Raw genomic sequence first — 13,313 nt, 5'->3', positions numbered from 1 at the left:
AGCCTGCCAGGCTCCTCTGTCCATAGGATTCTCCAGGCATGGATGCCCTCCTGCAGGGAATCTTCATGACCCAGGGATTGAACCCACATCTCTTATGTCTCCTGCATTGGCAAGTAGGTTCTTTACCACTAGCACCACCTGGGAAGCACTTATAATTTTGGTAGTAGTTGCCAAATTTGTTCATGCCAATTTACTCTTTTATGCCAGCGGTGTTAGATAGAGTGCTTCATGCCCTGTAGCCTTGCCAGCAAATGTTATGGAACTTTGTGCCAACATAATAGGGCATTCTGCCTTTTTTTAACTGTAGTATCTTTGGAAATTCTTTTAGAATTAGGTTTGTCATTGGTACAGGGAATTTTTAGCATTCAGTTTCTTACTCATGAAAGTACAGATGAGTCTTTAGTCAGTTTTATAATGCAGAATATGAATGCTCTCTGGATAATTGCTGACATAGGAATGTCTGATTTCCTACTAGCTGCTATTACTGTGCTGGAGGCATATTGTTTAATAGAATATGAAAAAAAAGTAATTGTGCGAAAAGATGCTTCAAATCAGTAGCACACAAATTTATTTAATAAGATGAGCACTATCATGCTTATTCATCCCTGAGCAGAATTAGAGTTTTTGATGCAAACATACAAATAGACTTATATTTTGAGTTTTTTCTTCTCTGAAGGAAAAAATGAAGCTTTTGTAATGATACTGTTTTCCAGTCTTTCACATTCCTTATTGATAGATCCTTAATACAGCTCACTCTCTTAAAAAAGATATACTGGTTCTGGCTTAATGTTAAGTATGAAAGAATTAGAACTAATAACATTATACCTAATAAAGTATCACATCTGACACTACAGTAAGAATGTTGTTTTTTTTTTCCCCCATACAGACTAACCTGAATGTATATATTTTCTGTAACAGTGGAAATTTAAAATCATGGGTTTAGAAGAGACACTTGAGGATTCCATTCTGGCTTGACCATTTCCTACTGTGTGACCTTGGGCAAATACCACTAGCATCTCTATGCCTCATTTTCTCACTCAGAAATTGAAGATGTCAACAATCTCATAGAATTGGTTTGATAATTTATATTAAATGTGTGTGAATATATATATGTATGTGTGTGTGTATATATATACATATATATATATATATAAGATGCTTGGATTACCATGCAGTGGACAGCCAGTGTTCAAGCTATTTTGGCAGTTCATTAATTTATTATATATCCTGTTTTGCTCCTATTATTCAAAACCTTTTTTAACTTGGGAATTTCCTTCATACTTGCCTAATGAAAATAATTCTCACTACATGGTTTGTCTAGAACCATGATCTTAAAAAGGGCTACTTCTACAGTGCTTACTGTGTGCCACGTATTGTGGTGATACATAGTTTTATTTAATCCTCATTTTAAGCAGTGCATATTAATACCATTTTACACTTGAGGAAGCCAAAATCCAGAGAAGTTACATAATAAGTTACACAGGTTTACATAGAGTAGTGAGAGAGCCTTTCTTTTAACCTTTATGGAAGGCTATGTTAGTAATCTTGCTCTCTCAGTGAATGGAATCTTCTTCTTCTTATTTTCTTATATTTGTTCTGCTCATCTTTGTGGCATTTTCACCCTGCCATGAACAAGATTTGTGAGTGGTGAGAGCATAGTGTTTCTCAGCAAAGGAGTGGGCAAAGGATGGGGTGGAGGTATTGATTGTTTGAAGGAGGAAGACAACTAATATTTAACATCTCGAAGAATAATTTGGAAGGTCCTTTGTTGTAAACACATACACAGATAACTTTAAATCTAGCACCTGAACTTAAAAGGTTAATCTTGACATATTTTGCTTCACACACCCCCTCCCCTCTCTCTCCACCCTACACCGTCATTGGTAGCGCGCTGTGGAGAGCTCTCAGCACTGTCCTGAAGTTGGTAGTGTGTACTTCCATAAATATGTGTGGATAGAGACATAATTCATGTATAGGTATAGTTGTATAGTTTTTTTTTCTTCCTCACTTTTACAAACTATAGAGAAACTACATCCTGATATGTCTGATTTCTTAAGTACACATGTAAAAAAGAATTCCTGAGACACACAGAAAAGTTAAACTGCAAAGTTAGAAAAGTCTGACTGTAATCAGACTTAAGACTTCTAGAAGTATGACAAGATAAAATGAACAAAGTGAAAGGACAGGCCACCGGGGAAATACTTGCAACCCTGTAACCAACAGGAGACTAATGTCCTAAGTACACAGAACTCTTGTAATCAGGTTGTCAACTTGTGCGTTTGTTCAGCGCATCACGGATCTAGCTATTACTATAACTAGCCCTAGGAGCTCACGCTCTGATGTATCAGTACGTAAGACGTTAAGTGACAAACCTCCCAGTGTTATTGTAGATTTGTCCGTTTGTTATATTTTTCTGGTGAATTATTTTTTATCATTATGTAATGATTTGTTTGTGTTTGTGGTGATTGTTGATAAATTTGGATTCATTCTTTCTTATTTTAGTGCTTCCCATTTATTGAGCCTTTTTTCTCCTTGGACTCCCCGCACCCTCAGCCCACCCAGACCATCCGCTCCCACCTTCCAGTTGACTTACCTCTGCCCCAGGCCTTCATTCTCAGTGTTGCTCTTGTGTTCCTCATTCTTTTCCCCTCTTCCTCTAGTCACTTGGAAGTTACGCGTTCTTTTTTAGTGCTACTTAGTTCTCTAGGTGCCTGCACACTAAGTCTCTTCATTTATGTCTGACTCTGTGAGACCCTTGCCCTGTGAGACGTCTCTTATGGCTCCTGCATTGGCAGACGGGTTCTTTACCACGAGTGCCACCTGGGAAGCCCACTTAGTTCTCTACCCTTAATTAAATGATTATTATTACTGTTTATATATGAACTCATTTACATTTATCTGTATATAGTTTACCATTTTCCTTCACACCTCCCTTCTGGGTTCAGTTTTCTTTCTATCAGAGAGTGTATGAGTATGTGATTTCTCTCTACTTAATCTCCACATTTAGGAGTGAGAACACTGGCATGTGAAGTCCCAGTTGCAGAGTTAACAGTAGACTCCATGTCGTCTTACCTCCAAGCCTCTTCTTGTCCTTGTGCAGAGTTGCTACTCTTAACTTACACTGAGTTTTCCACAAAGACAAGTGGGAATTTAGTAACAGATAAAGATGGCATTTCATATCAACTTGGGGAAAATAAATGTTAAGACAAATGGTTAGCTAGGTAGGGGGAGAAACACAGCTGGATCTCCCTGCACAGTGTTCAAATGCTGGCTCTGTCTGTGGTGTGACGTTGGGCAATTTATTTAACCTCTACAGGTTTTACTGTTATCTGAAATTAAAAATGAGAATGCTTCCCTGACAGGATTAAATGAGCATAATCCATGTAAAGTACTTAGGACAGCAAATGACACATAAGAATCATTTATTACTGTTAGTTACTGTAATTAACTATTGACTTTCTCTTCTTAACCTTTTTATAAGCGTAATTATAAGTCTGTTATGTGCCCAGGAGGATCACTTTCTTAGCTTCACTATATAAGCTTAGTTGGGGAGCAAAATCATAGGTGCTTAATGAGTGTTGAGGAATTAGAATAGAATACCACAGCATGACAGTTCAAATGAGGGTTAGAGTGTGTCAGTGGAATATGATTTTCGTAATGGACTCAGGACTTAATGATCCGGGCTGTTCGCCACGTATGTTGACTTTTTATAGAAAAGTGCCCCTTTTCTATAGAACGTGGGACCTTCCTAAGAGGTACCAAAGTCAACCCAACAATATTTGAATGCCTGTTCTTCCCCATCACTCTGTGAAGTGTCTCGTGAGACTTATTTCAGTTTTGGTCATAGTGACAATTACTGAAAAGTAGATTTCAAATCTTAAACTTTTATGGTTAAAAAAAGAAAACTTCTAGAACTGAAAATTTCTAATGATTCTCCTCCCCTGCTGTTCCAGTATGCTTTAACTTTCTTTAATTCTAAGAAGTGTTTGGATATATCTCTTGCCATGTATTTTATATATATATTTTTTAAGTATGTTTTATGTTTGTTTAAGGTGGATAGGCATGTGGACCTGCTAGAAGTTGCCCAGGAAACTGATGGGTTTTCAGGCAGTGACCTAAAAGAAATGTGTCGAGATGCTGCCCTCCTCTGTGTCAGAGAATATGTTAATTCTACATCGGAAGAAAGGTATGTATATTTAGAGTTCATCTCTTAATATTTGTCAAACCCTTTTAGAGCTTTTAGGTTATTAACAGGTTAGGCTAGGTCTTCTGTTTTGCTTTATAATACCAGCTCTATTTACGAAATAAAAAGATAAATTGAAATAAAAAATTCACCAACTTTATTGCCTTTTTTCTGAAGGGGGTTCTGGAAATGAATTTGCAAGGGAGGGTGGTTATGGGGAGCACCTGGAATGAAGAGAAAGAAGTAAAAAGTGAATTTCTCTGAACATCCATGAACTGGGTTATATCAAGCTCACAGAAATGGAGGCTTGCCCATTTCTACCATGAAAACTGTTGCTCTGATATCCCTAGATTGCTTTTTATTTTTATTTTTAAAATTTTAAATTTCATTTCATATGGAAATGAGTACCATGTCTTCCAGAAATTTCACATTTATGGGGACAGTGCTGCTGACTAGACTTCAACTTGTTAATAATGTATTTACTAAAAAAAGAAGTCATTTGTGACAGCAGCAAACTTTACTTGAATCCAGTTTCAAAGTATTTGGAGCTTAAGAAACCAATTTTGTACCAGCTGTATTAGTGAACTGGAATAGCTCAGCCCTGATAAACCAGTGTCCTGTGTTTCCCATAAGGTCATTCACCCTAGACTGGTATAACACTGACCATTTCTAAACCCCTGTTCAAAATATCAACCTTCTAATGAAGAATTTCTGTGACTCTTAGCAAACCAGTGTCCCCTGGGGGCTTGTGTGGAATGAATTCTCTAGCTCTTGCCCTGCTGTTTCCCGGTCTCCCTTATTCATCCCCTGAGGCTGTCACTCCAAGTGACCTGGATTTGCCTGTCCTATTCATGCACTTAATTACACTGTATCGCCATAGCAACCTTTGCCAAAAAAGGTTTCTTGGTGTGGAGAGGCGCATATGAAAGCCGCCCTTTTAACCTGTGGTTTTTCCTTGCGCTAGTTCTGGACCTATCTTCAGTGTTTCCGTGGGCCCCTTCGTGGAGAGGGTCACTCCATCTGTTTATTGCCTAAATTACATTAATGAAAATTGTTTCTCTGCTGTCCTTAAAGCCCTGAAAATGTTACATTTCAGTATGAAAAATGTGGGTAATGTACTTAGGTTATCATAACTTTTTCCCTGAATTTTTTTCCCTAAGTGTTTGTAAATGACAGAGGAGACATTGTATATTGGATTGTGTTTCCTTCTTCCTGAAGTGGGGAGAACCTAGAGTAGTTGGTTTTTATTAATAGCAGTGAATTTTTTTTCAGTTCGTCAAAAGCAAACACATACATGAGTAATAGATACGTACAACTGCTACTTTTTAATTCCAGTTTTCATGGGAATAATTTTTTATTCATTCATTAGAATTATAATCCTATTTAGATCAAATTTCACACTTATATATTCTTAGTGTAAAGTATTTGATTGTAACCAAGCTATAATGTTTATAGTCAGCCATTTAAGCTTCCTACCTCTTGGCAGTCCGTGTTTTCTAAAAATTTTTAAGATACTTATCTGTGTAGATTAATTCCTTAAGCTGTTAATTGTGGTTGTTTTGGATGGGAAAGAGACTTCATTTTTTAATCTTGGTAAAATATTTTAGGGAGATGTATTTTAAAGCTGTGTGAATATCGGTGGGTTGTTCTGTTTTTGTCTTTTTTTTTTTTTACATTTTAGCCATGATGAAGATGAAATTCGACCTGTACAACAACAGGACCTGCATCGGGCAATTGAAAAGATGAAGAAGTCAAAGGATGCAGCATTTCAGAATGTTCTAACACACGTTTGTTTAGATTAAGAGTAAAGATCATTTGTACAGCTCAACACGATCTAGTTTGGTGTGCCCTCTTATCATCAGTGGAAATAGCTGAAGGAGGAGTGTTCTTTCAACAGCGAGAGAGTTTTATGTTCATGACACTGGTTTTATACTCTGAATTCTAAGTTATTGAGACATAGTTGTTATATAAATGGTATTACTACTTGTGAAAAATCATGAGGAGGAACAATTTAATCAGCCTGACTGTGGGTGCTTGTGTTTGACCTCTTTAGCCATATGTTGCAGCCTTATAGTGTCTAAGCTGGTCTTAAGGTAACAAATGATTTATTGAGTCATTAGTGAGAATTGGAGACGTGCTTAAGTGCTGGTTTCTAGATATGTGAGAGTATGTGTATGTGTGTATGTGTGTATTAAATGTATATAGTCACACATTTTATATTGACATTCTGTAGATAGGTTTGAATACAGAAACTTTTTTTTGTAATCCCAACTATTGAATCAAAAAGTACCAAATAGCATATAGCAAAACTAAGATTAATGGTTGTGTCTAAAACGTACAATGATTCAGCCATTTCTAGTTGTCACTTATTTCAGGTTTTTTTTTTTTAAGTTGAGTATTTATCTGGAGTTGAATAGTTGAAGTCAGTGACATCAGAAACTTAGATGTGGCTCAATTATGGTTGTTGGGATAATTAAATAAACATGCTTGTTCGGTGATCAGCACTGAATGGTTGTCAGGCAGTTGTGTGATCGACACCTGTTTCACCTCTTGCTGCAAGCATGCTGAGTAGAGACTTTTTTTTTATTGATGTATGTAAAGGTGGGCTGAAAGCCTCGCAAAAGAATGACTTTGAAAAACCTCAGTGCCATTCAGCCCCATGTATGTGACTTTTCCTTTCTTCGTTTAATGTAACAGTTCTGTTGTAACCGTGGGTTTTCAATATTTTAAAAGTATATGTTCCTTAATTATGTCAAATATAATTTGGTCATCAAAAATGATAGTTTAAAACTAGCTGTTACTAAATGTGCTAAAAATACCCATTTTGTAATCCTGACTTTTTGTTTTCTTAGCATATTATCAATTATGCCCTACTTAGTATGGATACACACATCAGAATCCCCCTGTTGTATCTGTAGTCTGATGCTGTGTGCACAAAAGACGACACGTTTTGTCCAAAGTGTCACTAACCAGAATTCTGTCACAGGCACTTAAACACAAGCACGAGGAAAGTGGCACGATGTGATCTTGAGGTGCCTTCTGACCTTTTGTTTTTATTGTATTCTTTGAAAACTCTGATGTTTATTTATGAGTTATTAATTAATCTCTTCGATAATAAGTCTCTCACAAGAACCCGTTGGATAGTTTGTTCATCATTTGTTCTTTGAATGGTGGATGGGGCAGAGGTTCAAGTTTTGAAAAATTGTGAAGATGATTGAAAAATTGATGCAAAACACAAGATACCAAAAATAAAATATTTCATCTCCATTTTTAATAACTATTATACTATTATTTTATAAATATGCAATAAAGAGGTCCCTCTTAATTGAGTTTTCTCTACTTACTCCTTTATTTCAGTTACATAAAATTTTCTGGGGTTGCTTTGGTTTATAAAACTTGCCCTTAGACTATTTTCATCTTGCTGTGTAATTTTTATAGAATACATTCTAGTATCTAACTTATTACTTTGTTTTAGTATTTTATTTTAGTAGTCATTTAATTTTAATTCTGATGGCATATTGATCAAAAATAGGGGTAATATACCTCTCTTCATGTTCTTTTATTTTCTTTTAAATTCAGAATAACCAATAGTAGTAGTTAAATTTATCACACTTTTAATCATCGGATGAAGTTAGAAAAATACACTAACCAACACCACAAAGCCATTACCACATGACTCATCTAGGTATCTTAGTGTCTTAAAGTAACTGAGGAAACCTTATTATGTGCTTTTAAAGAATGTTTAGTGTTATGTAATAGATCCTTCTGCTATAGACATATTTGACATAAGCTTTTGGCATGCATTGGATTCTAAGTTCTAAGGTATATTTTCACTTTGGGTAACAGTTAGAAGTACTAGATCTAGAGTTAGATTGCCTGAGTTTAAATGCAGACTGTCCGTTAATTAACTGTACCTTGGACTAGTCACCTAACGCTCGTTTGTAAACTGGCGTGGCAGCGGCACTCACAGGCGGTGTGATGAGATGATGTGATGATGTGATGAGATGATGTGATGTGATGAGATGATGCCTGTAAGACACTCAGCATGGAGCCTGGCATAGTATGTTCAAATGTTCATTGTCACATTTTACTACTTTTACACACTGATGTACACATCTGTTGGCCAGGCTCAGTTTTGAGCATTCTTCATGCTTAACCTATTTCCATTCCCTAGATCTTTATTCTAGCGATTGAGATGAAATGATCAGCTGTGGTGTTTCTCTAAAAGCCTCATTGGTGGAAGACTTCTGGTAAGTCTGGTGTATCTCAAACTATTCCTTGGCCTTTTTAAAATAGAGTTTAGAAACTCAATATTTGAATCAATTCATTGTTTCTTGTCCAGTTTATCTCCTTTCTCATTCAGTCCCCCACTTATAGGGTGATCCAGAACTTACCATGTGATCAGTAGCTGTATTGGAGTAATTTAAATAGCCTATATGATCACAGTAACCTAACATTACTTAGTAGCTATAACTGGAAGATTTGGTGTTGCAGATGTCTCAAGCCTTGAGTGTGCCTGAATAAACACATTCGTCAGTAGGAATTTGTTTTTCAGCTGGAATTGTTTTATTTGTAGACAAATACAGCTTCTGGATAAAGGAAAGGAATTGGATTATGTATATATTTTGTAATTCCTTTTTTAGTTTCTCTTAAGGTCAATGTCAGAATATTGACTAGAATTCTAATATGCTAAGCATGTAACTTGCAAGACTAAAACCCCAACACCAATTAGAAGCCTCAGATAAAGCCACAGAATCATTCCATTTAAAGCTGACAGAATGATTTTACCAGAATTATTATCAACTTAGTTACCAAAGATAGTTTACTAATCATTTCAAAGGTTACAGTGCTCGCTCGCTCTCTCAATTGAAGTGTAGTTGATTTGCATTCTTGTTAGTTTCAGGTGTGCAGCAAAGTGATGCAGATATACACATGCACATTTGATTTTATAGATCTATATATACTTAACATATACGTATATGTCTTATATACATAAGTATATATAGGTCTATAAAATCTTTTTCAGATTCTTTTCCATTGTATGTTATTATTAGATATTGAATATAGTTCCCTATGGTATACAGTAGGCTCTTGTATTGAGAAGAAGGTAAAAGTGCATGCATTGTTTCATTGTGCTTCACAGATAGTGCTTTTACTTGTGTGTGTGTTCTACAAATTGAAGATTTGTGGCAACCCCGCATTGTCCGATGATGGTTAGCATTTTTTAGCAACAAAGTACTTTTAAAGGTATGTACGTTGCTTTTTTAGATATAATGCTATTACATACTCAGTAGACTACAGTATGGTGTAAACATAACTTTTTTTATGCATTAGGAAAACAAAATTTGTGTGACTTTATTGAGAGATTTACTTTATTGCAATGGTCTGCAGCAAAAGGCACAGTAATGTCCTAGGTATGCCTGCGTAGCACAGATGCCAAATGCAAACAAGATCAAACCTAAAAGAAACCATTTAGCATGTGAGTAAAAACACAACATCCTTCCTTAACACTGGTGTACACACTATTAATACTAACAGAACAGAAGGGTCTCATTACCAAAATACTCAACTGGGAGTATATTTTTGTGATTGTCTAACATTTACTGTTATAAATCTACTTGAGAACAATTTTAGATAAGAGCTTGTGTGCTTTGTGATATAGTTTCAGTGAATGTTAGGGCCAGTATGGAATGCATTCAGGACACAGGTTTGCGCATCATAATAGGTTGGTAAAACTAGAGCCAAACATTGAAATAATTACTGACATGCAAGATTTGGAGCTGAGAATAGAACATAGTGGTGTATGCCTCACTGCCCTGAGGATACGCAGCTTCCAGAAATTGTAAAAATGACCAAGATACTCAAACGGGTTGGTAGTATATCGTCCAGTAAGCAAAATTCTTTGCAGACATGTCTGGGGAGATGAGCACTGTCCACTGGGCCACAGTCACAGTCTTAGGAAGAGTGCCCCTTAGGGTTCTGTTGCAGGCAATCGACTCGAGCTGACCTAAGCAATAAAGGGTTTATTTGAAGGATATGAGGAGCCTCTTAAGATCATAGGAGGCTAAGAAAGTGGACTTAGGTTAGGAACTCTGAAAGCTCCAGAAGGTTTATTTTTAAACAGGAATTGCTTAAGAAAGTTGCTTTTATTCCTCTACTAGATTAAATGAACTCCAAATGTTTAAATTGCCCTACACAAGTTTCAGAATCCTAGAAGTGTGCAAACCCAACTAAAAAGTCACTCCTGGCAATCCTGGAGCTTTAAGAGAATGACCTTTCAGGAACTCCTTTGGCTTAAATGGTTTGAGAACAAATACAGTTGACTCTTGAATGACACAGCTTGGAACTGCATTGGTCCATTTATCCTCAGATTTTTTTCAACAGTTAGTACTACAGTATTACACAGTCTACCTGCATTTGGTTGAATGCAGGTTTAGAATCTTGGGTATAGGGGAACTGTGGATACGGAGTGTTAGCACTCCTAACCCCTGCTTTATTCAAGGGTTAACTCTACCTTGATTCACTGGTCAACTACAAAAGGAGTGGAGTTTCATTGGAAGGAATATTGTGGGGAATGTGGCTAGACACAACAGGTAAATGACCCGCTGGTCACACAAGACCTGTACTGTGGCTAGACACAGCAGGTAAATGACCCGCTGGCCACACAAGACCTGTACTGTGGCTAGACACAGCAGGTAAATGACCCGCTGGCCACACAAGACCTGTACTGTGGCTAGACACAGCAGGTAAATGACCCGCTGGCCACACAAGACCTGTACTGTGGCTAGACACAGCAGGTAAATGACCCGCTGGCCACACAAGACCTGTACTGTGGCTAGACACAGCAGGTAAATGACCCGCTGGCCACACAAGACCTGTACTGTGGCTAGACACAGCAGGTAAATGACCCGCTGGCCACACAAGACCTGTACTGCTGAGTAAAGGGCAGTATTACGACTCAGGTGGGCATGCTGGACATACGAGCAACACACGTTCCAGTTTGTGTGGACAGGCCTTCAGAAACTGCTTGGTGCAATCCCATAGGTTTTACCACTTGATGAGGGATGGAATGCTACTTGGCATGCCAAACTCTTCAGCACAATGATTGTTTTTCTAACTTGTAATTTATTTTTTTCAAGATAGTAGGTGTAAAAAAGAACAGTGGACACCGAAGTATAACATGGATTTTTGTTTTATTTCCAGGAAGTACAAGTCCGTTCCTCTGATGGTCAGATGTTTGTGGTTCTTTGTATTCAGTTTGACAGGGTTCTGGCATCCAGTCACCACGAGACTGTATAAGACTTCCAACCCCTCTTCTGCCATTTTCTCTATACAATCCAGAAAGGGTACTTGCCTAGCCTAGCAGTTTGTTTTTAAATGTTTTTTTCCTGATTTCAGTCACTACTGTCTTGAGTGTTAACTGAACTCTCCTCATGCCTGCAAAGACTCCCATCTAAGCCAGGCCTGCTCTTCCAAACAATATATCCAGACTCAGGAGTCTACCCTGAGTATAAAAAAGGTATAAAAAAGGACCAAGGCGCTCTGCTCCCTCGGAAGGGCTTATTTCTCCCTGGAAGTCAGTTCATGAAGAAGACTCTGCGTCCACTGTTCTTTGCTAGTTTCATAGAAAAGTATTATTTTTCTTTTGTCTGGATTTTTCTTATTACTATGGAAGTGAAAGTCTTGCATCTTTCTACATTCTAGCAAAAGAAGTTGTGCAGATATTTATTACAAGTCATGTAAAGTCCACTTGCAGCTTTATGGCTTCCATTCGCAGTTGTGGGACTCTTACTAACAGTGTGGTGGAGAGCATACACATAGTGTAGCCTTGGGCAAAGTCTCTTTACATTTGTGGGCATCTGTTCCCTTATCTGTAAATGGAAATCATAATGGATACCTTCTGTGGTGGTTTTAGGCATCAAATGAAAACGCTTTGGGAACTAGAAAGTGAATATGCCTGTAGGTTGTCGTGTCCTTAGGGAAGTCATCTCACGTTTCCGGGCCTCCATTTCCTTATCTGTTCAATAATGGAGATGCTGAAATAGATGTGCTGTAAGTTCCCACTCCAGTTTTCACTGAACAGCACACTGATGCACCAGTGCCCATGTTGATAGACATTTTGGGCACTTAGCAATACTGACTTGATAATCGGAACTTTAAACTGGCTACTTTGTTAGCTACTGACAGGTGTCAGCCTTGTAAATAGACTTGTTAAATTATAAAACATGGCATTAGGTAGACAGGTCATAGACACTTCCATGTATTTGGTGTTTCTGCTTATTAAACGTGTTTCTTTGACTCTTTTGAAGCTGTAAGCTCTTCCTTGGTTGTTTACTTTGAATATCCAAAGATCTGGTACTTTATATAATTTTTTTAATATAATTTGAGGATAAGATGTGAGGTACAACCTCTTTAGTAGTTGATGGAATTATCCTCTATAAATGTAGGTTCTTCTCAGTGAATACATTCATAGAGGCTGTTCTTTTAACTAGCTTAAAAGACCAGATCGGTATTGGAGTTATTTACTTGAGAGAAGGAAATGGCAACCCACTCCAATGTTCTTGCCTGGAGAATCCCATGGACAGAGAAGCCTGGTGGGCTGCAGTCCATGGGGTCGCACAGAGTCGGACACGACTGAAGCGACTTAGCAGCAGCAGCAGCAGGCCATTATTGGGGCTACCCTCATGGCTCAGATGGTAAAAAATCTGCCTGCAATGCAGGAAACCTAGGTTCAATCCCTGGGTCTGGAGGAGAAATGGCAAATCACTCCAGTATTCTTGCCTGGAAAATTCCTTGGACAGAGGAGCCTGGAGGTCCACAATCCATGGGCTGCAGAGAGAAGTGACTGAGCACAGACACACAGGCCATTATTATTTGAACCTGATCTGAACTGTACTTTTCAACTGTTTATGGAAAGCAGGTTTATGCAATAAATCAAGGTTTTTCTTTACCTCCCATAAAGTGTATAATATGTTTTATGGCATATAAGAACTTTCACAAAAGTTATTTAGTAAAATAAGTGCGGAGCAGGTTTGAGTTTCTGAAACAAGCCAACCATATGGAAGAACTTTACCAAATAAAGTCTGTATTACTGATGGCAGCAATTACAAATACATGTTATGACATTTAA

General features: G+C 37.5%; 1 protein-coding gene across 3 annotated transcripts in view; it reads left to right on the top strand.

The window, feature by feature from the left end:
- The window catches only part of ATAD1 (ATPase family AAA domain containing 1), a 64,343-nt gene extending 56,476 nt beyond the window's left edge, over positions 1-7,867 (top strand). For 2 of the 3 annotated variants that reach the window (XM_024985533.2, XM_024985534.1), the window contains 2 exons: positions 4,053-4,186; positions 5,865-7,512. In XM_024985533.2, coding sequence (XP_024841301.1) covers positions 4,053-4,186; positions 5,865-5,985 — 255 coding nt within the window. In that variant the 3' untranslated portion in view covers positions 5,986-7,512. Of the gene's footprint in view, positions 1-4,052; positions 4,187-5,864 lie in introns of all 3 variants that reach the window. The other variant, NM_001205581.1, reaches the window with a different exon arrangement.
- Positions 7,868-13,313: the final 5,446 nt, after the last annotated feature.

The sequence above is a fragment of the Bos taurus genome, chromosome 26, assembly GCF_002263795.3.
Source record: "Bos taurus isolate L1 Dominette 01449 registration number 42190680 breed Hereford chromosome 26, ARS-UCD2.0, whole genome shotgun sequence".
Taxonomy (NCBI): domain Eukaryota; kingdom Metazoa; phylum Chordata; class Mammalia; order Artiodactyla; family Bovidae; genus Bos; species Bos taurus.
This window is presented reverse-complemented; position numbering and strand designations above follow the sequence as displayed.